The sequence below is a fragment of the Astyanax mexicanus genome, chromosome 11 (assembly GCF_023375975.1).
Source record: "Astyanax mexicanus isolate ESR-SI-001 chromosome 11, AstMex3_surface, whole genome shotgun sequence".
Lineage (NCBI taxonomy): Eukaryota > Metazoa > Chordata > Actinopteri > Characiformes > Acestrorhamphidae > Astyanax > Astyanax mexicanus.
In genome coordinates, this window is record NC_064418.1 from 45,065,132 (window position 1) to 45,092,500 (window position 27,369).

At 38.6% G+C, this 27,369-nt stretch overlaps 1 protein-coding gene across 1 annotated transcript in view; it reads left to right on the plus strand.

The window, feature by feature from the left end:
* Nucleotides 1-27,369, plus strand: part of LOC103033543 (receptor tyrosine-protein kinase erbB-4) — a 555,493-nt gene that overhangs the window by 447,576 nt on the left and 80,548 nt on the right. Inside the window, exons 13-15 of the mRNA XM_022680070.2 lie at nt 3,384-3,516; nt 16,232-16,325; nt 25,174-25,328. Coding sequence (XP_022535791.1) covers nt 3,384-3,516; nt 16,232-16,325; nt 25,174-25,328 — 382 coding nt within the window. The remainder of the gene's footprint in view (nt 1-3,383; nt 3,517-16,231; nt 16,326-25,173; nt 25,329-27,369) is intronic.

Here is a 27,369-nt window from a genome sequence, read left to right on the forward strand (position 1 = left end):
TTTCTGACAGCTGGCCAGCCAAGCTGCTCTGGAGGTGAAGCGTTGCCATGTTGGAGAAAATCGCTCCCCGCTGACCATTAATGTTTCAGAAACTTGGCTGCAGGCGGCGAGGAAAACGGCGGGTAGAGCAGAAAGTAGATCTGGCTCTGACTAATTTAGGTGCTACACTGAAATCCAAATGAAGGATTATGGGTGCGGAGAGGCTGAGCGCTTGTGCAAACTTTTCAGAGATCATTTGTGCGAATTTTAAACCCACACACACACACACACACACTGATACACACACACACACACACACCAAAGTCATTATTTTCTCATTGCGCTCTCTCTTCGGGTCCATTGTGGGAGAGTTTTGCAGGTGTCTTCTCTGTGTTGAGTGTGTGTATGAGTGTATAAGTGTGTGTATATAAGTGTGTGTGTGTGTGTGTGTGTGTGTGTGTGTGAGTTACGTCTCTAAAGTGTCAGCAGTATTTTAACACACTCGCACAGCTGCTGCTGTATTCTGTTTCTCAGTGGGGTCTCTGTCTGGACCAGTCTGTCCTTTCTTATTCATATACACACACACACACATTCACACATCAGCATTTCCTATTCAGATACAAAACACCATATTAACTAACTCTCTATATAACAAGCAAAATGTGCACAATGACTACTGCCGGATTAGCCAATCCAGATGGTGCCCACCTTAACATCTAACACAGTCAAATGATGACAAAGGATCCCACAGTCCCACAGTTTAATGTGTTCCAGAACCTTAAGGTGGATCAGAAATGACTTTTTCTCTACCTGCTTTGGGAGAAAATGTCACTGTTAGCGAATATATGAGCAGTGAATGGAAAGCTGATTGGACAGCAGGAACAGGAAATATGGCAATATGAATCAATGATCACATCCATTGTGTGGTATTATTAATAAACTGAATAAACATCTACCTCATACCTCCATTTGTTGCTCACTTAACGTGAATTTGAGCCCCAAGTTCTGCATTCGTTCAATATATTAATCAAATCAAGTCAAATGTATTTATATTCATATAGTGCTTTTTTACAACTATTGTTGTCGCAAATGTTGTTCAGCTTTACAGAAATGTAACAACAGGACAGAAATTCAAACTCTCTTTTAGAGCTGGTTAAGAAAAAAACAAAAAAAAAACATGGGAGGTTTATAAATGTAACTTACAGTATAAATGAATGTAAAAAAATATATATATTATACATCCACATACAATGGAGTAAAAACGTATTCCCCCCCAAACAGATTTCTTTTGCTTTTGCTTTTTTGTAAAACATTTTTTAGATGATCAAACAAGCTTTAATATCAAACAAATAAAGCCTGAAAAAACACTTTTTAAATGATGATTTATGTATTAAAGTAAAAAACAAAAAAAATATCCAAACCAATCTAGTCATGTGTAAAAAAAAAAAAAAAAAAAAAAAGAACTTTGTTTTGCCACCCTTGACGGCAACAATTGCAATCGAGCTTTTTACCGATGGAGGAATTTTGTTCCTCTCTTCTTTACAGAATTGTTTTAATTGTTTTAAGTAAATATTGGTCCAATAATCAATTTTAAAACAATATAGAACAACATGTTTGCTCAGTGCTAGATACAATTTACTGAACTCTTGTTGGTGCCCTCGTCTATTGGCACCATTTTCAGTGCATATTGGCTCTGAAGAAAATTGTACACCCCGTGGGCTAGAAGCTTCAGACTTCTAAGGCTCCCAGGACCAACGTTGGAGAACCATGGCTTTAGTATACTTATCTGCATATTTGCATATAAGTATGCAGAATCATAGTATATAAACTCTTCAATCAAGTATGTGTCTGATTGAAGAGTTCTTGATGGAAAAAACATCTTGAGGCAACATAAAGGATTCTAGTAAAGACACTGGTTCAAAAAATCATTTTAGTTCTATATACAATCGTTTTTACCCTTATGTTCCTTTTGGCTTGTGCCAAAGTATACATATAAACAGAAATAAATTATGGACCCCTTGGCTTGAATTATGGACCCCTATGGCTCTGAGGATCCTGGAGAGCGAATACTTTTGGCACTATGTTTTACTGTTTGCTGGCCTCTTGTCCTCCAGGCTTCATGCACTGTATGGCAATGTTCAAAGCCCAATAATACTCTCAAGAAAAATGGTACAAATCTGTCATTGGGGTGGTACCCTTAATTTAATTTTTTTTAGTTACTCAGGCATATCTGTATTTTTATTTATTTTCTATATATATATATATATATATATATTTGGTTTATTTAGTGTTTTTCCCTACATTAAGGGACACATTCGGACATGAAGGATCATGTTCTACCTTTGAGGTAGAGTTTCAAGCACTCAAAATGTACAAAATGTACCTGTACAGGATTGTTCTCTTTTATTTCCTGAAAGTATGCATTGGTCCTACTTTTTTAAAGAATTGCGTTTGTTTAACCTGCCATCCTTTAAGATATATGGTAGACCAGCATCAAGGCTGTTTTCTATTGTGGCAGCCAGACACTGGAATGAATGTTAAACAACTTAAGACCTGTAAAACGCATTTAAATGAACGCTAATCTTGCTCGTACAAAATGTATTTTAATTGCACTCATTAAGTATCCCGTACCCTATGGGAATGGTGTATGCGTGCCGGTATCAGTGCTGACTCATGTCTACGGAAGTGAATTAGTTCAGGGGTAACTTTGGACTGTTTGTATTAGATTAGGGATACTGTCTCAAGCTGACAGCAAAGCACTTTTGTGAGTTTGTTTAATGCATTAATAATGAGTTGCTGAATTAAAATAACGCTTTATATTTATGTGAATGTAATGATGGTACTGTAAGATTTTTAAGACTTTTATTTGGGGGGAAACTGTACTCTAATACCTTTTGGAGCCTCTAGCCTGGATACAAGGTGAGATACAGATAGTTGGGCAGGATGGAGATCTACAGGTTCTATATGCCATCCTGCAGCACATTTATCCACAGGTGTTGTTGGTGCAGATGGGTCTATAGATCCTGCTCTACACTCGTATGTTACTGAAGCTCCTGCCTAATACCTAAATGTCTAAATGCTCAATTGGTGATAAATCAGGCCAAGAAAGTGATGCAAACTAGTTCTGGTTCTCTAATGGTTCTCTAGACCAGTAGACAAATCCGTTTGTTGCTCCACAGAAAAAAGGCTACACTTCTCAAAGTAACCTCTGGGAGACCTTTTATGAGGCAATGGGGGAAGCAAGAATGACCATTGATTAAAAAAATATATATATATATTTCTGTTTTGAAAAAAAAAAAAAAAAAAAAAAAAAAAAAAAAAAAATATATATATATATATATATATATATATATATATATATATATTGTACGTTAAGTATTATTTTATTTATTTATTTTATATAGTCATGGAGAAGATGATCTGTGACCCGCTGTGTTCAGACGGTGGATGCTGGGGTCCAGGGCCCGACCAGTGCCTGTCCTGCAGATTCTTCAGTCGGGGCCGGACCTGTGTAGAATCCTGCAACCTCCACCAAGGGTGAGCTCTTCTCTTCTCTTCTCTTCTCTTCTCTTCTCTTCTCTTCTCTTCTCTTCTCTTATCTTACCTTATCTTATCTTATCTTCTCCATTATATTTTGATCTCATAATTTTCTCATCTTTTATTGTCTCAGTTCTTGCCTTATTTCCTATATCCTTATTTTTTCTCTTCTCTTCTCTTCTCTTCTCTTATCTTCTCTTCTTTTCTCTTCTCTTCTATTTCAATTCTCAATTCTTCTCTTATTTCTTACATCATCTATCCTCTTTTCATATTATTGTTTTTTTTCATCTTTTTTCTTCTCATTTCTTTGCTGGTCTCTTGTCATCTCTTTTCTTTTCTTCTTTTACATACTACATCTTCTTTTCTCTTTGCTTCTCTCATCTATGCCTTCCTCTTCTCTTCTCCTTCTTTTCTCTTGTACTCCATTATCTTTTAATCTCATTATTTTCTCATCTTTTTCCTTCTCAATTGTTGTCTCATCTCTTATTGTATATTATATTCTTCTTTTCTCTTTTCTTCTCATCTCATCTCTTCTCTTCTCTTCTCTTTCTCTTCTTGTCTTATTTCTTACATTTTTTTTCTTCTCTTCTCTGACCTATTATCTTTTCTTTTATCATCTCTTCTTTTATTCTCTTTTCATAACATCTTTTTTTCATCTCATATCTTTTATGGTCTCTTACTTCTTTTCTTGTTTTACCTATCATATGTTCTTTCTTCTTCTCTTCTCTCATCTCTTCTTTCTTCTTCTCTTCTTCTTCTCTTATCTTGTACTCCATTATCTTTTAATCTCATCACTTTCTCTTCCTTACTTTTCACAATTTATGGCTCATCTCGTATCTTCTCTTTTTTTGTAATCTTCTTTTACTTACCTTCTCTTCTTTTTCTCTTCTCTTGTCTCATCTCTTCTCTTCTGGTCTTTCCTGTTCTCTTTTGTCTCTTCTCTTCTACTACATTCTCTTTTGGCCTCATAATTGTCTCATCTTTTCTCTTCTCAATCCTTGTCTTGTCTCTTATCTTCTTCTCTTTACTTCTCCTCTCTTACCTGTTATCTATGTTTTTCCTTCTTTTTCATCTCGTCCCCTATACTCTTCAACCACTTTGTCTTTTCATCTTGTATAGTCTCTTCTCAATTATCTTCTCTTCTCATCTCATCGTGTCTGGTCTTTAACTTTTCTTATCTTTCTTTAAACATCTTTCTCTTTGTGTTTCTTATCACCTGGGGTTGAAAGCTTTCTTTTTTAATGTGCTGTGTTAGTATGTATGTATGTATGTATGTATGTATATGAATTGATTAACCTTCAGCAGTGCTGTTCAGGTTAGCTGTATGCTATAGAGTAATTCTGGAGCGTGTAATTCGTGAGCCTGTGGTTATGTATATTCATGTTGATCAGAGTTGAGCTTTGCTGGGTTTAGAGCTGCTCCAGCCTCGGGGCATCTGAGGCAGACACTCGTCTTTCTGACAATCTTTTTTTTGGGCAAACAACGACAGAAGCCTCGCAGCGGCGCACCGTCTGCATTCGGATCGCCGGTGGCAATAATGGAATGTGTGCTTGGCACAGCTCAGAAATAAATTACAGCGTGTGCGTGAAGCAGCCGGCTTGGACACAGATCCTACTTGAGGCCGAGCCACCGGTGAGAAATGTGAGAAATGTCTGTGAATGATGCCGGGCTGGAGAACAGGCTGGATTTGTGTTCTTCTCCCCATTCAGACTGGAATTTACTGCAGATGTGCTGCAGAGACGCACTGGAAAATATATAGTGATGCAAAAGCACTCAGGGCCTGATATAGTGCCAGACACAATGTGCCTCGACATAAGCAATATATACAGCTCTGGAAAAAATTATGAAATCAATTCAGTTTCTGAAACCATTTCTGAATCAGTTTCTGTGATTTTTGTATTTATATTTATATGTTTGAGTAAAATGAATTTGAACATTGGTGTTTTAATCTATAAACTATAGAGCTTTCACATCTCAAATAATGCAGAAATCTTAAATATTTGGTGGAATAATCCTGCTTTTCATAACAGTTTTCATGCATCTTGGCATCATGTTCTCCTCCACCAGTCTTACACACTGCTTTTGGATAACTTTATGCTGCTTTACTCCTGGTGCAAAAATTCAAGCAGTTCAGTTTGGTTTGATGGCTTGTGATCATCCATCTTCCTCTTAATTGTATTCCAGAGGTTTTCAATTTGGTAAAATCAAAGAAACTCATCATTTTTATGTGGTGTCTTATTTATTTATTTATTTATTTTTTTTTTTTTTTTTCCAGAGCTGTATATATGGTTCTTTTAGAATATAAAACATGCATTGGACAAAAACCATTGTTGCATAATTGTCTGAAAGAAAACAACACACTCAGATTACTATTTTTTTTATTATCATTTATTTGCAGCCATGTATGAAAATGAGCCTAACTACAAAAATATAAAATAGGCACTGGTCCAAAAAGCTGAAACTGTGTAATTTGTATGGTATTGGTTCGGTTTAGCTTGACACTGATTCATAAACTTTCAGAGAACTGAAAAAATAATATTTTTTTCTTCCATATCCATATTTAACTTAAGCTATAGACTAATTTAAGCTATATACTTTAGACCCAGTATTTAATCCCATAACTAGTAATTCTCATAAATTTCATAGGCCTTAAAATATAGCCCTGTGGGACTCCACAACACAGGCCAAACCAAATAGTTACCACATAACTCACAATAGTTAGATTTAACAACTGAATGGCAAACCTATGTTGTAAGTGTTTAGATAAATTTAGATAAATAAGACTGGCATAAACAGACTAAAAATTTAATGCAAAAACAAAACAAACAATATATATATATATATATATATATATATATATATATATATATATATATATATATATATATATATATATATATATATATATATATATATATATGTTCTTTTGTCAAGAAGTCCTTCTACAAGAATCTTCTTCTCCACACACTTGCAGAAAAAAAATCAATGCCACAAGAGCCTTTAAATCTTTTTTTTTTTTTTCTGTTGGCAGATATTCTTTTAAAATATAATCAAGGTCTGTGTCTGCATGTAGATGCTGTTTCTGCTGCCATTGTTTAAAATAATAAAAAAGCTTTACAGGATTGCAATAAATGTCCACTTAGACAAAACTAAGTACTGTAACTACTGATAATAAACCGAACACAAATGGCCTTTAATTAAAGTGTCCCTCAAAAATGTTTGTATGAGTGAAATACATTTACATGCCATAAAATCACAACAAAAATATGATAGTCTTGTCATTTTAATATGATTTAATATGATTTCCAAGAAATAAATTATATATTTAGCACATAAAGCTTATAAAGAAACCTTAATATGATGTTTTTTTTTTTGAAGTGTGAAATTGTCACGTTATTTAAAACAGTAAGAGCTAGTAAATAAATACTTAATTTTCTCTGTTTTAAGTGAACAAAAATTAAGAATAAAAAAAAAAAACGGTATGATTGATGCTGAGGTAGAGAAAAAACATTTATTTATGTTTTATTAAGAAGTATATTTGTAATCTATACAGTACCAGTAAAAAGTTTGGACACCTTAAAGTAATTTTATTTTATTTTATTTTTTCTGCACTGTAGATTAGTACTAAAGTCATCCAAACTATGACGAAACGATGTATGGAATTATTTAGCTAGCAAACAAAAAGTATTAAATAAACCAGGAAATGTTTTATATTTTAGATTATTGAAAGTAGCGCCTCTTGCTTAGATGACAGATTCGCACATATTGGCATTTTCTTATTTTTTTAAGCATTTTCTCAGATAAAAGCTGAAAAGCTGAACTCAGAAATCAAAAGATAACAGCTCCCAAGAAAATGCTTCTTCACAGAGTATTTTTGGTTTGTTTAACAGTAATTTTAAGTAACTACATGATTCCTTATGTGTTCCTCCACAGTCTGGATCACTTCACTATTCATTTACAATATAGGAAAAAAAAACGTGTATAAAACCATTGAATGAGAAGGTGTGTCCAAACTTTTGACTGGTACTGTATGTATGTATGAAGAATATTTTATTTGCATGTATAAAGGTTGTTGACACTCATTTACATCTCATTTACATGTTAAAAACAGGCATTTTAATGGAACTATTAGTGTTATGTCTATGGTATACCTCAAGGGTGTATTTGGAGCCTCTTTATGTTTAAGAGTTTAGAGTGTGTTCAGCTCAGTTTCCTAAAAATATAATATGCTGTACAGTATAAAGTGAACTGATATAGATAGATACACACACACACTCTTCTTTTGCTTAATGTCTCTCCTGTAGAAACAGTAAGAACACTCTGCAGAATAAACACACTGCAGTTATCTAGATCACAGCGGTGTGTTTCAGGATCTCAGTATGTATTGAGTTCTACAAAATCCTCATATTTCAACTACTTGTCACATCTGTTGCTACGCAACCTGCAGAACCTTAAAATGACCTGAAATTGAGGAAAAAAAAAAACTTGTTTTCATCTTTTTCTTGTGTCTGAACAGATGCAGACATGTTTCTTTAGGGGACGGACAGATGTTAACTTTATATAAATGAATTATATTGATCATTTCTCACCTTTTACTGTGTCTTTCTCAGATAAAAAAAAAAAACATCTAGTTCGTTCTATGGAAACACCCATTTTTGTGTCGCTGGCCTATATATTACACTTAAAGATAACATATAACATACTTCATTTAAAGTACTTATGTAGTTATAATACATTATATATCATCAAAAGTATTTGCTCACCCATTTGCAGTCAATCACTAAACTCAGGTTCCAATTACTTACATGACCACAGTTATATAAAAGCATGTGGTCATACATATAGACTGCTTCTACAAACATGAATAATGATGATATATATTACAGCTAGATTAAAATAACATATTAGCTGCGGTCCAATCTGAAGGGAGCTGCCTAGGTAGTCATTGCCTTCAAAGGCAGCTCCCTCGTTCGGCAGCATTTTCACCCATAAGGGATCTTATAAGGCAGCGCGTTCGGGACACGCTCTGGAGTCAGCATACGTCATCACGTCTAGCGCGCTGTGCCCGTGAGCTTGTTTATAAATAACTAAAGTTAATGATCACTTACCTCGGGATAAATCTCAATGCAGCGGCAGCTATTTCTCTTTTACTCATCCAAATATTACAGATATTTAAATATTCATGATTTACTTTAATTATACACTTTTCCTCACTTCATTCTCAGAGTATGGTCAGTTTTATGTATGCATTTATTTTATTTTTGATTAGATGCTTTGTAGAAATGCATGAGTAATGAAACCATAATATAATAAATATTTTGTATGAGCCATCAGAGCTAAATTATCAAACTAAGCTACGTTTCACACAATAGTACATTCATACACAGTCAGCTAATTTTTATCATATCTTTATCTTTTAGTTGCATAAAACACATGATTCATAAACTTTATTTTTTTTTTTATTTACCCATACCCACTAGTTGACATGTGATACTACAATAAGCATAGTGACAATAAACACACAGCAAGCAAAAATAATAATGTTAAGAGAGAAAACTTTATTACATTCAAAGAAAAAATGTATATATTCATAAAGGGAGCTAACGCTGCCTCCAGCCGGTCTGACCAGAGTTCACCTTCCCCGGCCCACGTTCATCCCTGTGGAAAAAATAAATCTGAATTAGTAACAGCGGTTTATGGAGAACACGCTCATAATTACACTATTTACACAGTAAATTACTCAGTTACAGGTAACTCTAGTTATTCCCTCTAACAATTAAACTATTTACACATTAAATCACTGAATTACAGGTTATTCTACAGTGTTACACTATTTACACAGTAAATCACTTAGTTATACGTAACAGTGACTTAAAACAGTTAAAACTTTTTACACTGGACGGCCAGGGTGTCTTTGTTTCCTAGCGGGGGTTTCCTCAGCGCTGCAGCCGCGTTTGGTACTCTGTAAGTCGGCTAGATGCATGTTAGCTTACCCGGTAAATTAGCGCGATAAGCTAACGGTAGCTTCCGCCGGTCAGGTCTTACATTAAATGAAGTACAGGCGAAAACAACGATGGAAAACAACTTAAAACAGTCTAAAATATGCTAGTTTGATAAACCCACGCAGCGGTGAGTGGAAATACAGGAGGGAATTACTTACATTTGTACAGAAACTCCCTCGCAGTGCTGGCTCCGTCCGCCATGTTTTTAAATCTGAGCGCTGGAACTCTGAGCTGGTGAAATGCATCATGGGATTGCCTTCGCCGTGAAGGATACATCTCACGCTGCCTTCAGAATCGGGGTAAAATAAGGCAGCTGCCCAGGTAGGCAGCACATGCCACCTTCCGAATGGGACAGTCCTTTTCTCGGGAGCGCGCCTATGCTGCCTGAAAATGCTGCCTAGTTGGGCAGCTCCCTTCAGATTGGACCGCAGCTAATGTAGTAAAGACCGTACAGACCGTCCATGCTTTTGTCGGAGTATAAAAGACAAGGTGTTTATTTCTTGTTGGATGCGCTATGTTTTTTTTTTTTTTTTTTTTTTTGATGGAGCACTTGACCTCCTTCAGAGCGAATGATATGATAGCACTGCAAAAAAAATAAATAAATAAATCCAAGCAAGTGAAATGATCTCATTTCAAGGCAATAAATGTTTTTTTTTTTTTTCCTTTCCCTTTTGGTTGTTTTAGGAACAATTACCTTAATCAGTCTCACTTAAATTTTAGGCTATATTTTGTCTTCTAAGTAATTTAAACTTAAAATAAGCAAATATATCCTGGTTTCCAGCATATGGTTTGATATTTAGTTGCAGCCACTTTGGTAAACAGCACAGAATTCCTGGTTTCATCTATCACTGCAAAACAATTCATTAGTATGATGTTCTTTTACTAAAATGATCTGTTAATTTTACACTAGATGTATGATAGTAATTGATTTTTGATAGTCTAACTCTAAATCTACCTTCATTTTAAATAGTATTTTAATTAAAACATACAATATAAAAGTAACAAGACATCCACAGTCATTCCTAAAGTGTACATTTGTAAAGAATGACTAATTTACATTTCTTTTTACATTTAAATCATATTTTTCAAGTGAATTTGTAATTTTACTTGTTATTTTTAGTGTTTTTATGATTCAGTCAAGCCCTCACCATTAGAGCAGTTGTGCAGACACTAGTGTAAGAAGTGTAAGGAGGTGGTGGATGCTGTGCCGGGTGTCGTTTGTCAGGACTGTGTGTGTTTGGAGGGAAGTGAAGGTCTGCTCTTAGCCTTGCAGTCAGCGGCTGACTGATGCAAATCAGCAGCAGCACATCAGAAGCCATCTGTGGCAAGGCCTCGGAGCATGTATGCACGTGTGTGTGTGTGTGTGTGTGTGTGTGTGTGTGTGTGTGCGTGCGTGTGTGTGTGTGTGTGTGTGTATCCCGACCTGACTCTTTTGCCTTTGCAGAATGGCTGGCTCTAGGCCCGAGCAGCTTACCAGGCCGTACGTGCTGGAGAAGCGGGAGGCAGGTGTGGAGAGGTACGGCACGGGCTGCGTTCCAAACCCACCGGCACACTCACCTGTCTAACCATGTCCCGATCTAGCATTTATTGTTTTTTTTTTTGTTAGTTTTTTTTTTTTATCACAGTCTGAGACTTTTAAAATTCAATATCTGACAAAAATAAGCCAGATTTATACATTTTAGTCTTGTAAAACAATCAAAAATATCATATTTTGTAAGATAAACTATTAGTCAGGAAGGTAATCTATTTCAGCAGTAGTTGCTGAATAATGTATGTATTATGTTATAAGTATAATAATTCTTAATGTTTGTCTGCTTCAGCTGTATTGCACTATATTAGCATCTATAATAGGAGTATATTAATCTACACACATGTACTCAGATGTGTACTTAACACGTATAACTCTAAAGGAGATAAATAAGGCATTATAATGCAATGGTAATTAGACTAACCTCATTTATTTTACAGTAGATAACGTTATTAAGTAAAACAGACAAACAGGAAGAACCTGTGCTTTTTGTAAGCAGCCATGCTTTTATGCTTTTATTGGAGTATTAAACATTACAAGCAAGGCATTCTTTGTGGGATGCACTACGTTTTTTTTTTTGTTGTTTTTTTTGTTTTTTTTTTTCTTTTGTGTGACAGAGCACTCAATCTCATTCAGAGCTAATGGTATGAATGCACTGCAAATAAATGAATAAATACATAAATATATATATATATATATATATATTGTTAAATAAATAAATACATGAATAAAAAAATCTTAGGAAGTGAAATTATCTTTATTATTTTATTTCGATCGGATCGGGACATCTTTAGTCACGTTTTTTGCCTGCTCTCACCTCTCCCACCCAGCACTCTGCATGTGAGTTCACAGGAAAGGGTTTGCTTTCAGGGTTTGCTTGTGATTTGTCTTAATCAAGCACTTGTAACCCACTTTATTAGAAACACCTTCCCTGTACTCCCACTTACTGGACACTTTGTAAAGTCCATCTCCCTAATAGAGACTGTTGACTGTTGTCAGGCTTTTAATCTGTCAGTGGCGCACCTGTATTTCCCACAACCAAGATAGAAAAAAGCCAGAAATTTACCTGAACACACCTGACTTCCAGACCTCCACGCCCATCAATGTAGATTTATTTGTGAACATAGACTGTTGAAGGGGTGTAACATAGCAATGAGCATTGCAGTGCACCTTGGGTGTACGCAGGGTGTACGATAGGGCCCAATATGTTGTTGAGATTTGTACACCACCCAGTACTTTTGCTAGGTTGATACTGTGTCCACCATCCAAAAATGTCCAATCAGAAGTAGCACTGTGGTCATAAATCATCGATAATAAAGAGGCTGATCTAGAAGATGGTGAGCATACATGACCTGAACAGGATTTGAGGATTCAAAGAGTTTTTATTGTCATTTCACATCATACGCGATGCATGAGGTGGAATGAAATTGCGATCTCATGGTCCAGTTTACACCCAAAGATAATTTAAAATAGATAAATATAAAGACAAAATAAAATGAAATAAAAACACAATAATAAAATAGAAAAGATAAATACGCAGAATAAAATAAAGGAGTAGGGAATAACTGTGCACCACCAATGTGCACCTACAAGGCAAAAGATTCCAGTAAATTGACCAGGAAGCATAAATGTTCTGACTTTTGGCTGCTCACTCCCTGAGTTCTTCATGGTTTTCTTGTGGATCCTAAAGCAGCAGTGTGGCTGTGGGTATCTCAGGGTCTTTTGTGTTACCGCTGGCTGCTTTATGAAGTGGTCAGTGCCGGGAGAGAGTGGACTAAAGCAGCCCTGCTCCTCTACGGAGCTCTTGAAGTCCCGCTCTCCGTGCGGCGGGGAATAAAAGCCTCTAAATGATAACATGGTCCTTCCAAACCTTTCATCAGGACCAGGCAGCATGGTTTGGGCTTCCCCGATAAAGCATAATTAATTCTTATTTCATTCGCTCGCCCGTAGAGACAAGGCGGCGTTTAATAGAAAGTGACTGAGCGGCGTGGCAGTCACTCATTCTCTCGCCCTTTTACTCTCTCTCTTTCTTTCTTTTCTCTCTCTCTCTCTCTCTCTCTCTCTCTCTCTCTTTCTGTCGCTTTCTTGCTTTCTTTCTTTCTTCTCCTCACCGCCACTCTTGTCTCTCTTTGGAAGTGTTCCTAATCAAATCCGTGCCAGACTTTTTTCTCTAGTTCTCTCTCAAATGGGTGTTCTACCCTGGAGTTACAGTGCTTTAGCCTTCAGAGTGCTTTAGAGTGACTTTTATTAGTGACCACTGCTGCTGGACTTTTGGAGGTTTGTGGGCTGTTTGATGGAATTAGAAGGACTTTTAGCTTGAAGTTAAAGTGGGAAGTTCGTGTGTTTGTGGTCAGAAGTGACCAGATTTGATGCATTTTCTGTTTTTTGGGTTTTTTTTTTTCTACATAAGGTGCTGGGAGCAATGTGCACAGATGACACTGAAAGACACTTTAGCAGATTTTAATCAAGATAGTACAATTCTGAAGGCACAAGGAAGCACAAATCAGTCAACGAGATACACCAAAACGTACCACTTAAACTCAAGAAAGCTAGTAAGCTAGCAGAAACAAGAAAACAGACTAGCAAACTCCCCAAACAGGGCTTATCAGAGATAGTATTATCAATAGTTTTGGTAGAGTAAAGGCACGTAGAAGGTACAATGTTGCACAGGGAGCTGAACAGAAGTGAGGATTATATAGGCAGGGAACGAGGTCCAGGTATCAGTATTCAGGGGAGGTGGAGCATTGAATTGTCACTGAAGGGGCAGTGGTGGGGAAAAGCTGTTTGGTGGATGAAATGTGAGACATTACAGGTGCATCGAATTATAATGTGCACTATCAATGAACGTCTATTTTCTGGTCTATTTTTATACACAAGGCTCACTAGTAAACACTAGTAAGAATGCACACTTGAAGTGAACAAGTGTGTCGCCATGTTTCCCTTCTAATTCAGCAGACTAAGGCGCTGCCACTAGGATCAGAAGATTGCTGGTTCGAGTCCTGTTTATGTAGCTTATCATCAGCTGCCAGAGCCTTGAGAGAGCACAATTGGTCTTGCTCTCTCTGGGTAGGTACAGTAGATGGCGCTCTTTCCCCTCATCCCTCCTAGGGTGATGTGGATCAGCACAAGGCTGCATCTGTGAGCTGATGTATCAGAACCGAGTCGCTGCGCTTTCCTCCGAGCATTAGCGCTGTGATGCTACTCGGCAATGCTGCCTCAGAAGAAGTTCAAAAAGAGGCTTACTTCACTTGTATCAAAGGAGGCATGTGCTAGTCTTCACCCTCCTAGGGGAGGAGTCCTAATGAGTGTGTTGGGTAATTGGATTTGTAAATTGGTAAGAAAATGGGATAAAAAGAGAAAGTCAATGTCAAATGAGTGCTTGTTGTTAATCTACAGAGATTTTTCTCCTGAAAACTGTTTATTTGGTTAAGTAAAGTGTGTCCAAGGGTGAGTGCTAACAACAGTTAGCAAGTGCTTAGCCAGCCCTGGTTAGCCCTAGTGCTGGAGGGACTGGTTTACTGCTCCTTACAACCTGACCGGTAAAATTCATATATAAGGTACACTGTAGATTTTTTGGGGAAAATTAAAGGATTTTAAATGCGCCTTATAGTATGGAAAATATGGTACAGACTCCAGTCCTCCTTTTACCCTGTTCTCATATAGAGATACATTTCTTCCATACATCCAATAGATTACCTCCTACATGAGTGTAGCTTCCCAGTCAAACTCATACACTTCGTGGATTCTTGTTACAGTGGAAGCTCTAGACGGAACAGGAGCTCCACTCTGCTGCTGCACAGTTCTTCAGCAGCTGGGCTTCAACCTTTATTACCTTACATATTCTGATGTGGTGAGGAAGTAAAGTGTTAAACACTTGTGTTAATCTCATTTGTTTAAACTGAATTTTATCAGAAAGAAAAATCCTATATAGATGCCTTGTTTTTCTCAATGTTTTCTTTTTTTAGATCAACCAGTGGTTCTCAAACATGTCCTAAAGGGCTGTCCAGATGGTCTGCATGTTTCATTTTTTTCCTGCGAATATAATAATTAAATTAAAGAATAATAATATGTAGGCCGTCCGGGTGGGCCGTGATGACTGGTTTGAGAAACTTTGGGATAAACAACTGTATATGATAGGATTTTTTCATGCTGGCCTCATGAACAATGGGGGATCTCACTTTAACAGCATGAGGGGATCCAGCGTTCCAGATTAAAGACTATTTAGGGCAGTAAATATTCCTGTAGAGTGGAGGAGCAGAATAAATTGAGAAAATTAAAGCAGGCTAAATGCAGTTTGGGAAGTGTTGTCTTAACTGATGAATTTGATATCCAGTAGATTTTACAGCACTTCATGCTTACCTCTGCTGACAACTTTTATAGAGATGTGGATTTCATTTTCCAGCAGGACTTGGCACACTGCCCACACTGCCAAAAGTACCAATTGGTCTGATATAATATTCCAGTTTTCTGCGACACAGATTTTTGGGTTTTCATTGGCTGTAATCCATAATCATCAACAATAAAAAAAGAAATCCCTTTAAAATAGATCACTCTGTGTGCAATACATCTAGTATATAATATATGAGTTTCACATTTTGAACTGAATCATTGAAATAAAGTAACTTTTCAATGATATTCAAAATTTTAGACATGCGCTAGTATTTTAAAGCTGATGTCTGTACATTTCGGCATTTGGGGGAATTGAGGGCCCTCTCTGGTGAAGATGGGTAATTGCACCGAGCATGCGGAAGAATCATTTTAAACAGGGCAGGTGTGATGCCGTCTCCTTTCAGAGCAGATGAATCCGATTCCAGGTTATGTTCAGTGTAGAAAGATAAACTGCGGAGCTTTCTCTAATGTTCAAACGCCAATCCGATTTTAATCCTGGTTTAAGTGCCGACTCTATCGTGCCCTTTTGGCTTCAGAACTTGCTTCACTACTTCGTTTCTGAGGTTTTACTATTAGTAAATGAGTTACTGAGGTCTGAGTTTTCTCTTCTGAAGTCTCCATTGCTCCACCAGCTGCTCGCGTTCAGTAAAACTGAGCCGGATCCTCTTTTAGAGGGTAACAAATACTCATAATTACTTTATAAGGAGGTAAAATATTGCAATCACAATAACTTTGTGTAATATGACATTCTTTAACACTGTTGGTCTCTTTTTTTTCTTTATTTTCTTTTTTGCAGGGATGTACGGGAGTTCGCTAACGGCTCAGTGTGTCTGGAATGTGATGCTCAGTGTCAGAAAGCCGATGATGATGGTCTGACCTGCACTGGACCGGTGAGTCCAACTTTTTAGACTCTTTTTCTTCTTACCTGGGAACACTTAGCTCCTCAAACGATACATCTGATGCTCTAAAGTCCTGCAATACAAACTCAAACCCTCAGACAAGTCATAGATCTGAGGTACTGTAACTCCAACCACACTCCCTAAAGGTCCAGTCTGAGAGGGGTAGTGAAGGTCTCATCAGTCTCTTACTTTAAAATCCAATTTTTATTGATTTCACTCTAAAAGCTCGGGTGAGCTGAGGTAGGTGGGTAGTTGGGAGCTCCATTTACCCACTTCCATGTACTTTAGAACCTCTAGGACTTTGAATTTAGCGTCCACGTCTGGATTACCCAAGTTTATTCAACTTACGTTTTTAAGTTATTGGTTAAAAAAAATGAAAGTGTGAAGATTTGAAAATGCAGAGAGGTAGAGTGATAGGCAGCAAGTTAGAAAAGACTGGAGTACTTTTTACAACTTTAAAACCGTGGGCGCATTGGGCTAAACACTTTTTAACCGACGCATAGCAGTTAATAATAACAAGGAGCAAAAACTAAAGGGGATTACTTTCAGCTGCGTGAGTCACCAACACTCCAAAAAGTAATTCTGTGTTTTAGTCAGAAGAACTAATGTTATTAAGTTGAGTGAACTCACCGGCCAGTACAACTCCATTGTTTTCAACCGGAAAACTTAAAAAGGTTTGTTGAGCCAATGAAAAAATGTGATTTCAACCAACTTTTAGCTCTTTCTACAGTGTTGGTTCATGCAGCTTTCCTATTGGTTCCTGGTACCATATATCTGCATATTGGGTGTAGCCGCTCCCTTACTTACCATCTTTGTTTTGTCTGTTGCCCAAAGCTACCTTATTCTGGGCTTGCACTAATTATAATATATACGTTGACAGGAGATGGAGGATTTCTTCGGAACAGGGATGATTGTTGTGGCTTTTAAGCAGTCAGGAACTGTGGACTGTGCCAGGGAGACATTGAAGAGGTCCGTGAAGGGGGCCGCAAGCTTTTAGAACTCTACCCGGGATACCATCTGGACCAGTTGCTTTCCGAGTAGAGACCCGCTTCAGTGCTTTCCTCACCTCTTCTGTAGCCAGTATGAGTGGCTCATCTGTGGCAGAGGGCAGGGCAGTGATAGGTGGACATGCCTGAACAGTGTTCTCAAACCGGGCATAAAAGTTATTCAGTTCTGCAGGAAGGGAGGCGTCCGAGCAAGTAGGGCTGTTGGCTTGGCTCTTGTAATCAGTGACTGCTTGGATTCCTTGCCACATGCGTCTGGGGTCTGAGTTGGCATTGAAGTATGCTGCGATCTGAGAGCTGTGTGTGCGTTTGGCAGCTCTGATGCCAACCTTTAGGTTGTGTCTGGCAGCTTTGAGGTCTTCACTGTTGCCAGATTTGAAGGCAGCATCACGAGCTTTCAGCAGACTGCGGACTTCACTGTTCATCCATGGCTTTTGGTTTGGAAATGTGCGGATTTGTTTCTTTTCAGTCACATCATCCACACACTTCTTGATGAACGTGGTGACAGAAGATGCATATTCATTAACATCCACAAGTGAGTCCCTGGTGGCTGCAGTTTTGAACATATCCCAGTCCGCACACTCAAAGCAGTCTTGTAGCATTGACTCTGCCCCCTCTGGCCATACACGCACTGTCTTTGCTTTCACCCGCTTCAGCAGCTGCTTGTATGTGGGTTTCAGGAGAAGTGAAATGTGATCACTCTTACCAAATGGAGGCAGAGGAGTGGAGTTGTAAGCATCCGTAATGTTTGTGTAGACGTGATCAAGCGTATTTTCCCCTCGTGTAGGACAGGAGATGTGTTGGTAGAGTCTGTGGCAGACTGACCTGAGATCAGTCTGGTTGAAATCTCCAGCGATAATGAGCGCAGCCTCTGGGTAACGGGACTGCAGCTTATTGATAGCATTAGCCAGTGTGGCTAGCGCTAGCTTAGCATCGCTTTGAGGGGGGATGTAAACAGCCCAAATTAAAGTTCCGTTAAATTCCCGGGGGAGGTAGAAGGGCCGGCATCTCACCGCCATGTACTCCAGGTCCGGGGAGCAGCAGTGCTCAATAACAGCGGAGTTGGTGCACCAGCGGTTGTTTACAAACACACAGAGTCCGCCTCCTTTTGTTTTTAGAGATGCGGACGTCCGATCACCGCGGTGAGCTGTTAGCCCGTCTAGCTTGATGGCAGAGTCCGGGATGCCATTGTGGAGTCAGGTTTCTGTGAAAATGAGAGCACAGCTGTTTCTGGTTTGGCGATCAGTAGTGAGCCGGAGTCTCAGTTCGTCCAGTTTGTTCTCTAGTGATCGGACATGTGCGAGCAACAGCGTGGGAAGTGGTATGCTAGCTAGCTTAGCTAGCCGCACTCGGACACCAGCTCGCTTCCCCCGCCTCTGGCTACGCTCGCGTGCCCGCCGCCTGCTTCTTCCGGTCGGATGCGGGGCCGAGCACGGCAGCGGTCTGCTGGGGCGGACAATGTCCAGCGTGGTATCAGCAAACGGTAAGCTAAAAGTTATGTCCTTACAGCGCTTACCGATGTCTAGCAGCGTTTCTTTGTTGTAGGCGATGATAGGTTTGCACATTCTGGAAGTATGTGCAAGTAGGTGCACAAGAAAACAGAAATATAAACAAAAAAGTCTACACGTTCGCCGGAGAGCTAGCCAGCTGCTGCCGTCGCCTGGCGCTGCCGGAACACAATGATGGGCTAAAGTATAGTAAGATTGCGTCTTTAGCCAATCAGAGAAAACAGGTGGGTGGGTGTTTAGAGCGCATGCATTGTGGCGGGTGTTTAAAGCGCATAGCGAGAGATGGTGAGTGAGGAGGACTCCAGTGGCAAAACAGCCTTTTCCAGATGGAAATACCCACACTATTTCAAACTCACTGAGGTCAAAGGTTAAAATCTGCACGTCGAGTTCACATTATGTCCCAGAACGAAAAATTTGTCATGGACAAACCTCTATGCAGGTACTTGTCTTTGCTGTCGTGCACTCTATTCATCTGGCTTATGAAACAAGCTCTGAGAAGGTGAGGGGGGGTGTGGTTTACGGGGACGAGTAACACAAAAGTAAAGCAATAGTTACTTTTACTGGTAACTAGTTACTTTTGTAGTGGAGTAACTCAGTTAGTAACTCAGTTACTTTTTTGGAGAAGTAACTAGTAACTATAACTAATTACCTTTTCAAAGTAACGTGATACACTGATACTTACCCTCTAAAATGCGGGCTGTATTATTAAGCGTTACACTGAATTCTTTAACTGAATTAGTTTTAAATGCTTAAAAACACTGTAATGTACTGTAGGCTGGATTTGCTGAGTGCTTACGTGCATTTGAGTCTCATTTGGGTCCGACTACATACAGCTCTGGATTGGAGCATAAAACACACACACACATGCACACACACACACACACACACACACACAACCCTTGATTAATTGAATCCCCAGCTGAAATGTACTTTTGTTGCTGTGGGATTGATTTTGCCTCTCGTTAATTTAGTGCGCGAGTAGCTTAAGTTGGCTAATCCTGGCCAAAAGAGCAGCGGTGGGGTCGGTGGAGGGAGATGAATTAGCTGATTTAACTTCTATGAGGGTGATAAGAATTACACACTCCCACTTTTTTTTTCTAAACTGCCTAAAGTGATATGGGTTAAACGTAGGTGTGTGTGCCAAGTGTGTGAGTGTGTGTGTGTGTGTGTGTTTCTGCAAAGCTCTGAAGCCCGGTGGATGTTTTCCAGTCTAGTCACGCAAGGAGGTCTTTCAGATAACACAACGGTTTAGAAGCTTTATGGGAGTTCATGATACCAGCATGATCCTTCACACACACACACACACACACACTCTCATGTCCCCAGGTCTCTACTATGGTAGTCAGTCTTTACCCATTAGCATCAGTGGACGAGTAGATGCTGGCAGCTCAAAACCAGTTTTAGTTCATTGATTCATTGATTTAGTTCTTTCTTTCTTTCTTTCTTTGTAATTGATTTATACGATTGGATCATTTTTATACTTTATATTACAGAAAATATAACCCAACATAGATACCACGTATTCCCCAAATACAGCTCTGGATAAAAATAAGAGACCATTAAAAACCTCTGAAATATAATTAAGAGGAAAATGGATGATCACAAGCCATCAAACCAAACTGAACTGCTTAAATGTTTGTACCAGGAGTAAAGGCATAAAGTTATCCAAAAGCAGTGTGTAAGACTGGTGGAGGCGAACATGATGCCAAGATGCATGTAAAACTTTTTGCAATTATTTGAGGTTATGAAAGCTCTGCATCTTTTCTTTTGTTATTTCAGCCATTTCTCATTTTCTGCAAATAAATGCTCTAATAAATGACAATATTTGTGTTTGGAATTTGGGAGAAATGTTGTTTATAGAATATAGTTTATAGAATAAAACAACAAAGTTCATTTTACTCAAACATATACCTATAAATAGCAAAATCAGAGAAACTGATTCAGGAACTGAAGTCTTTAAATTTTTTACAGAGCTGTATGTTGAATTTAATAACTGTAGAAAAGCATGGGCAGCACAACATCTCTTAAAAGTGAATTTACCACAGGTCTAGTGCCTCTGCTGGCTGGTTGCAGTATGTGAATGTGTAGCTCCGCCCATCTTTATATGTCTCATATGCCCTGGAAATCAGGTTTTAAAGCTTATTTTGCTATATTTTACAATTATCGTATGATTTCACTTGAAAGTGACTATTCACAATTTCAATTACATTCGTATTTATAGCATTTATCTGACGTTTTTATCCAGAGTGACTTTTATGTTTTTTTTTTTCTATTACAGAGTTCAGCCAATGTAGTGTTAGGAGTCTTGCCCAAGGACTCTTAATGGTGTATCACAGTATAGTCACCCAGAGCAGGAACTGAACTCCAGTCATTCACATGATGTGGAGACTCACAAGCAGGCGATGGTGTTATCCACTGCACCACACGAATGTACATACTGCTGTCCTGTGACTTTTGGCACATTAGTCTTCTAACCCCGCCAGTTTGTCGTAATGTACATTAAAATGCTCGACTGCAGTCGGGGCTGAAGGAGTTTATAAGTGGGCTTTTTTCGCCAGTCCAACTTGAAGAGTGTGCTTTATTGCTCAGTGCAGTGGGGATTAAACAGGAACCGGAGGCTCTAGTGCTGCTTAACCTGTGGTTTGAGTGTGTGTGTGAGTGTGTGTGTGTGTGAGAGAGAGAGAGAGAGAGAGAGAGAGAGAGAGAGGAGGTGATGTCCATCCTGGAACTCTGGCCTTTTCATCAGTCTGAGAAACTGTGAGAGAGTCCAGCTGACAGGGTGTAATCTTCCAGAGTTCAGCCAAACTTCTCCACAGCCCACAGAGTAATCAATTTTATATTTCATTACATTTATATATATATATATATATATATATATATATATATATATATATATATATATATATATATATATATATATCTGGTTCAATAAATCACAAGAATCCGTACAAACCCACCTGAGAGTCTAACAATTAAACTGCAGTGTGTCCCATATAATCACTGAAACTCACTCTAAATGTTTGTGGACGCCCTTTAAAAAAAAAAAAAACACTGCAGTCAGCTACTTTTATTAGTTGCACCCATTGCTTACACAGATGTGCAAATGCACAGACACACAGCTTGCCTAGACCCTGTTCAATCCATCATCCAAAAATGGAAACTTGTATTCTACAACTGCAAACCTACCAAGACATGGCCATGGTCCACCCAAACCGACAGATTGAGCAAGGAGAGCACTAGTCAGAGGAGCAGCCAAGAGGCCCATGGTCACTCTGGAGGAGCTGCAGAAATCCACAGCTCAGGTGCACTCCACAGATCTGGCATTTATGGAATAGTTTCAAGAGGAAAGTCACGTTTGAAAGAAAGACATAAGAAGTGCTGTTCGTACAGCAAACATGTAGAACAAGTTGCTGTGGTCAGATGAGACCAAAGTTTTTTTTTTTTTTTTTTTTTTTTGGCCTAAATCCCTAAAAGTGGCCTAAAAGTGCTTTGTGTTGCATTGCTCATCATCCTGAACACACCATCCCAAAACTGAAACATGGTGGTGGCAGCACCGTGCTGTGGGGATGCTTTTTCCCTCATATAATAACTGTAAATCACTCTAAATATTTGTGGACACTCTTTTAAATCAATTCAGTCAGCTACTTTTATAAGTTGCACCCATTGCTGACAGATGTGCAAATGCACAGACACACAGCTTGTCTAGTCCCTGTGGAGAAGTATTGCCAGAAGAATAGGACTCTCTGAGGCAGATGAATATGAATATATTGGCTCCATTCCTAATGCCTGGTCAGGTAGATAGACTCTGGAGCTCTATCCAGTAATTCCAACATTCTGACTTCAGTTAGAATATTGTTGCTGAATGCAATCAAATCCTCACTCTCAAACAATGCTCTTTTTTCTGTATGATATAGACAGTTATTTCAACTAAAGTAGGGCTAAAACAACTCTTTTTAATACTTAGTTTTAGAAGAAACACTAAATGAGCAAGTTTCTCAGTACTTTTGTCCTAATAGTGTGTTTTAGAAATGACTAATATACTTCTATATATCAGGATTCATATTTAGTATGAATGTATACCAGTTGTCACAATCATACCTCCGAACATCTGTGGAAGTCTTTAGAAGTTATTTACTAATTCCATTTCAGATTTTGTTCCAAGGATTTATTTATTTATTTTTATTTTTTTTAACATAGTAAAGAACAACTTCCAGACTTACATTTTGTTAAAATATATTTAAAAAAAGCTAAATTGGTGACACAATAAACTACCTACAATCCCAGTGAAAAGTTTGGACAATTAACTTGCAGTTTCTGAGGCTAGTAACTCTTATAAACGTACCCTGTACAACAGAGATAACTCTTGATGAGGGCCAGTTTCATCAGACATTTTTGATGGTCTCTTTGACTGCACTTGAAGAGATGGATGGATGGATGGATGGATGGATGGATGGATGGATGGATGGATGGATGGATGGATGGATGGATAGATAGATAGATAGATAGATAGATAGATAGATAGATAGATAGATAGATAGATAGATAGATAGATAGATAGATAGATAGATAGACTCCTAACCCTGAGTTTGCTTTTGTCTGTAACACGATTCAATCGTTAGACGCTCTGGATAAGAGCATCTGCCAGATGCCATCAATGTAAATAAATGTCTTTCTTCCAGAACCGAAAGGCTGCAGGATCCGACTGCGGGGAAAGTGGATGCCTGCAGAAACAATTAAGCAGTTTAAAAAATGTCTTGCGTCCTGATAGATGATGGAATCCAAACAGATTTGTCTCTGAGAAGAGAAGCGAGCGGTTCGGTGCAGCAGGTGGCCTCAGCAACAGATCCATTAAAGAGGAGATTGATGGCGCCTGCTAGCTGAACCAGCCTTAGAGGAGCACTTCATCTGAGCTGCATGGCTGGAAATGTGGGCAATGGTTCCTCATTCTGAACAGCTTCCTGGATCTGTGCTCATTGTCCACTTTATTAGAAACATCTACTTTATTTCTCCGTTCAGTGGCCACTTTATGAGGTCCACCTATCTTGTAAGGGTATGGTGTCCAACGGAAAGCCTACTGGATGTCTTGAGACTTAGACTTGTGACTCTAGAAAGTCTAGTGTTATAGTGTTCTAGAAATATATATCATGTGACAGTTCTTTAAATAATGAAGTGGTTCTTTACACTCCCACATCTACAACCTCGAAGCGAAAAAAAAAAAAAAAAATGTGACAGTACAGACTATAAATGTAGAGGTCATTCCAAGTCTTAATAACTGAATGAACCAATAAACCTTAAATAATGGCCAAAGTGTCATAGACTGTATATCAATATGTACAGGACGTCCCCATTCACTCTCAGTGCGTCAATCACTACATGGCCACACCTCTTTATATATCATGAAATAACTCCTATAAAACGCATTAACTCTTAAGAAAAACGCTGGGGGTTATTAACATAGGAGGGGGGCTTGCAGAATGTACAGAACCCAACTTATATACAGTTTGTTTTGTAGTCTTTTTAACTTATTTCTTACTATCAGAAAGATATAGGGCCCCATCGTACACCCTACACTAGGTGTGTCGAGATACTCTTTGCTATCTTACACCCCCTCAAAAGTCTATTTTCACAGAGCTCCACTGGCCGATTAAAACCCTGACAACAGTCAATCATCAGAGTCCATTCCTAAGTGACACAGTGATTGGTTTATTTCACGTTACGTCCAAAACATACCCCATGATCAATTCAGAGAATTAGTACATGCCTTTTGTGCATTTCAAGCCACACAAAGCACATATTTTGTGCCCTCCTGATACTAAAGACACATCAACACTAAAGACACACTAAATCCAGCTGCACAATCTGCAATTGAACGATGCATGTATGCTATAGATCGCTTAAAATAAGGCCTGAGGTCTGTTTATAGACCTTCCACCCTTTACTCCACAGGTTCATAAACAAGCGTTCTGTTATAAATATCTATTTTTCTGTACATATAAGGTTGTGTTATTGCCCCGTCCCTCTCTAAGGCCGGTTGAGTGTGAGTTGTAGCTTGTCCTGCAGCGCTGATGAGGTTGTGGTAACAGTGGTGTTATTGATATCCAGCCTAACTCAGTGTGTCCCCGTCCCCCCCCGCAGCCCCCTCTCCTCCGCCTCCGCCCGCCTATATTACTACTATAAATCCAGCCGGCCTCATTGTTATGGTCATTGTGTGGGCAGTGAGGGATGGTTATTATCCCTGGCCTGGTTGCTGGTGTTTTATGCGTCTTCTTTGCTCTTCTTTCTCTCTCTCTCTCTCTCTCTCTCTCTCTCTCTCTCTCTCTCTCTCAGGGTCCTGATCACTGTGTAAAGTGTCTCCACTTTAAGGATGGACCCAATTGTGTAGAGAAATGTCCCGACGGCCTTCAGGGAACCAACAGCTTCATCTTCAAATACGCAGAGGCCAATAACGAGTGCCACCCCTGCCATGCCAACTGCACTCAGGGGTATGTGTGTTATAAACTTTTTTCACATTTTGTTACCTTACAACCACAATCTTTGTGTATGTATTTTATAGAGATTTTAAGTGATAAACCAACACGAAGTAGCACATACTTGTGAAGTAAAATGAAAATGATGCATTGTTTTGAAAATATTTATAACATAAAAAAAAATGAAAAGTGTGATCAGAAGTCACTGAATAAGTTAGTCCTGTAGCTGTGTGTAATTTAGTCTCAGTATAAATACAGCTGTACTCTATCAAACTTAGTGGTGTGTTAGAGAATACTAGTGGACAAACAGCATCATGAAGACCAAAGATCTCAGCAGTTAGGTCAGAGATAAAGTTGTGGAGAAGAAGTTTAAAGCAGGATAAGGTTATAAAAACACATCCCCTGCTTTAAGCATCCCAAAGAGCACTGTTCTACAATCCATCATGGAAGAGTGGCAAGAAGAAGCCACTTTTGAAAGAAAGACACAAGAAGTGCTGTTTGTACAGCAAACATGTGAAAGAAGGTTCTGTGGTCAGATAAGACCAAAGTTGAACTTTTAATCTAAATACAATGTGCTTTGTGTGGCAGAAAGTAACATCATGCTGTGGGGATACTTTTCTTCACTAAGACTCAGGTGCACTCTGATTTTGGCGTGTTGGTATCTTAACAGCGCAGTGCTTTGTGCATCTTAGCAAAGGACACAGGCCTGTTCGTTCACACTGTGAAGGACTTGCATAGGGTATATGGTAGGGCACCTAGAATGAAATAATTTTACATTGACTTCAATTGAAATTAAAGGATGTTTGCTTCTCTAGTAAATTTACTATTTTGGAAATACGAGATGTTTTTTAGGACAGTGCAGATGATGCAGTATAGATTCCAAAGTTATGTTCAAAATTAAACCCAAACTCAAAAAACTCAAAAAAACAATCGTATTTGATACATACAGCTCTGGAAAAAAATTAAGAGACCACTTCAGTTTCTGAATCAGTTTCTCTGATTTTGCTATTTATAGGTTTATGTTTAAGTAAAATGAACATTGTTGTTTTATTCTATAAACTACGGACAACATTTCTCCCAAATTCCAAATAAACATATTGTCATTTAGAGCATTTATTTTCAGAAAATGAGAAATGGCTGAAATAACAAAACAAAAGAAAAAAGTTGCAGAGCTTTCAGACCTCAAATAATGCAAAGAAAACAGAAGTTCAGAAATCAATATTTGGTGGAATAACTCTGGTTTTAATCACAGTTTTCATGCATCTTGGCATCATGTTCTCCTCCACCAGTCTTACACACTGCTTTTGCATAACTTTATGCTTTTACTCCTGGTGCAAAAATTGAAGCAGTTCAGTTTGGTGGTTTGATGGTTTGTGATCATCCATCTTCCTCTTGATTATATTCCAGAGGTTTTCAAGTTGGTAAAATGAAAGAAACTCATCATTTTTATGTGGTTTCTTCTTTCCTTCCAGAGCTGCACATGCATATAGAGTCTTTTAGTCGTGGTGAAATTTGATATTCCTGTCCCTGTGTCCTAAAGCTTCCAAAATAATTACATTGAGTTGGGTTAAACTGTTTGATGATGGTTTGATGATGTTCAGAACCTCCTAAACAGTTCAGATCTCATCAGAAGTCACTGAATCACAGTGATATATGAGATTTGATTCATTGAATCTTCTCCAGACGAATCTGAACGAGTGGAATCACTCAGAGGTCAGAGATTTCCACCCCGAGCCTCTTCCCTCAAGCTCTTCGGTTTTCCTTCTCCAACATCAAAGTTCCTCCAGCCGCCGACGCTCCTCACACCCTTCGTCTGCGGGGCTCCAGCGGGTTGTCGGCTGACGGGCCGGAGCGCGCTGTATCAGTTTGACGAGTGGCCCGAGGCCTTTGATCTGGAGCAGAGGAGAAGAGAAAGACTGGAAGTGTGGGAGAAAGACGGAGGGATGATTAAAAGAACGAGGCTTAATGCATCATCAAACGATCCGCAGTGTCTCCTTCAGCAGCACTGAGGCGTGAGGACGTGTTCAGAGGGAATCTCAGCATTCCTCTCGGTGTG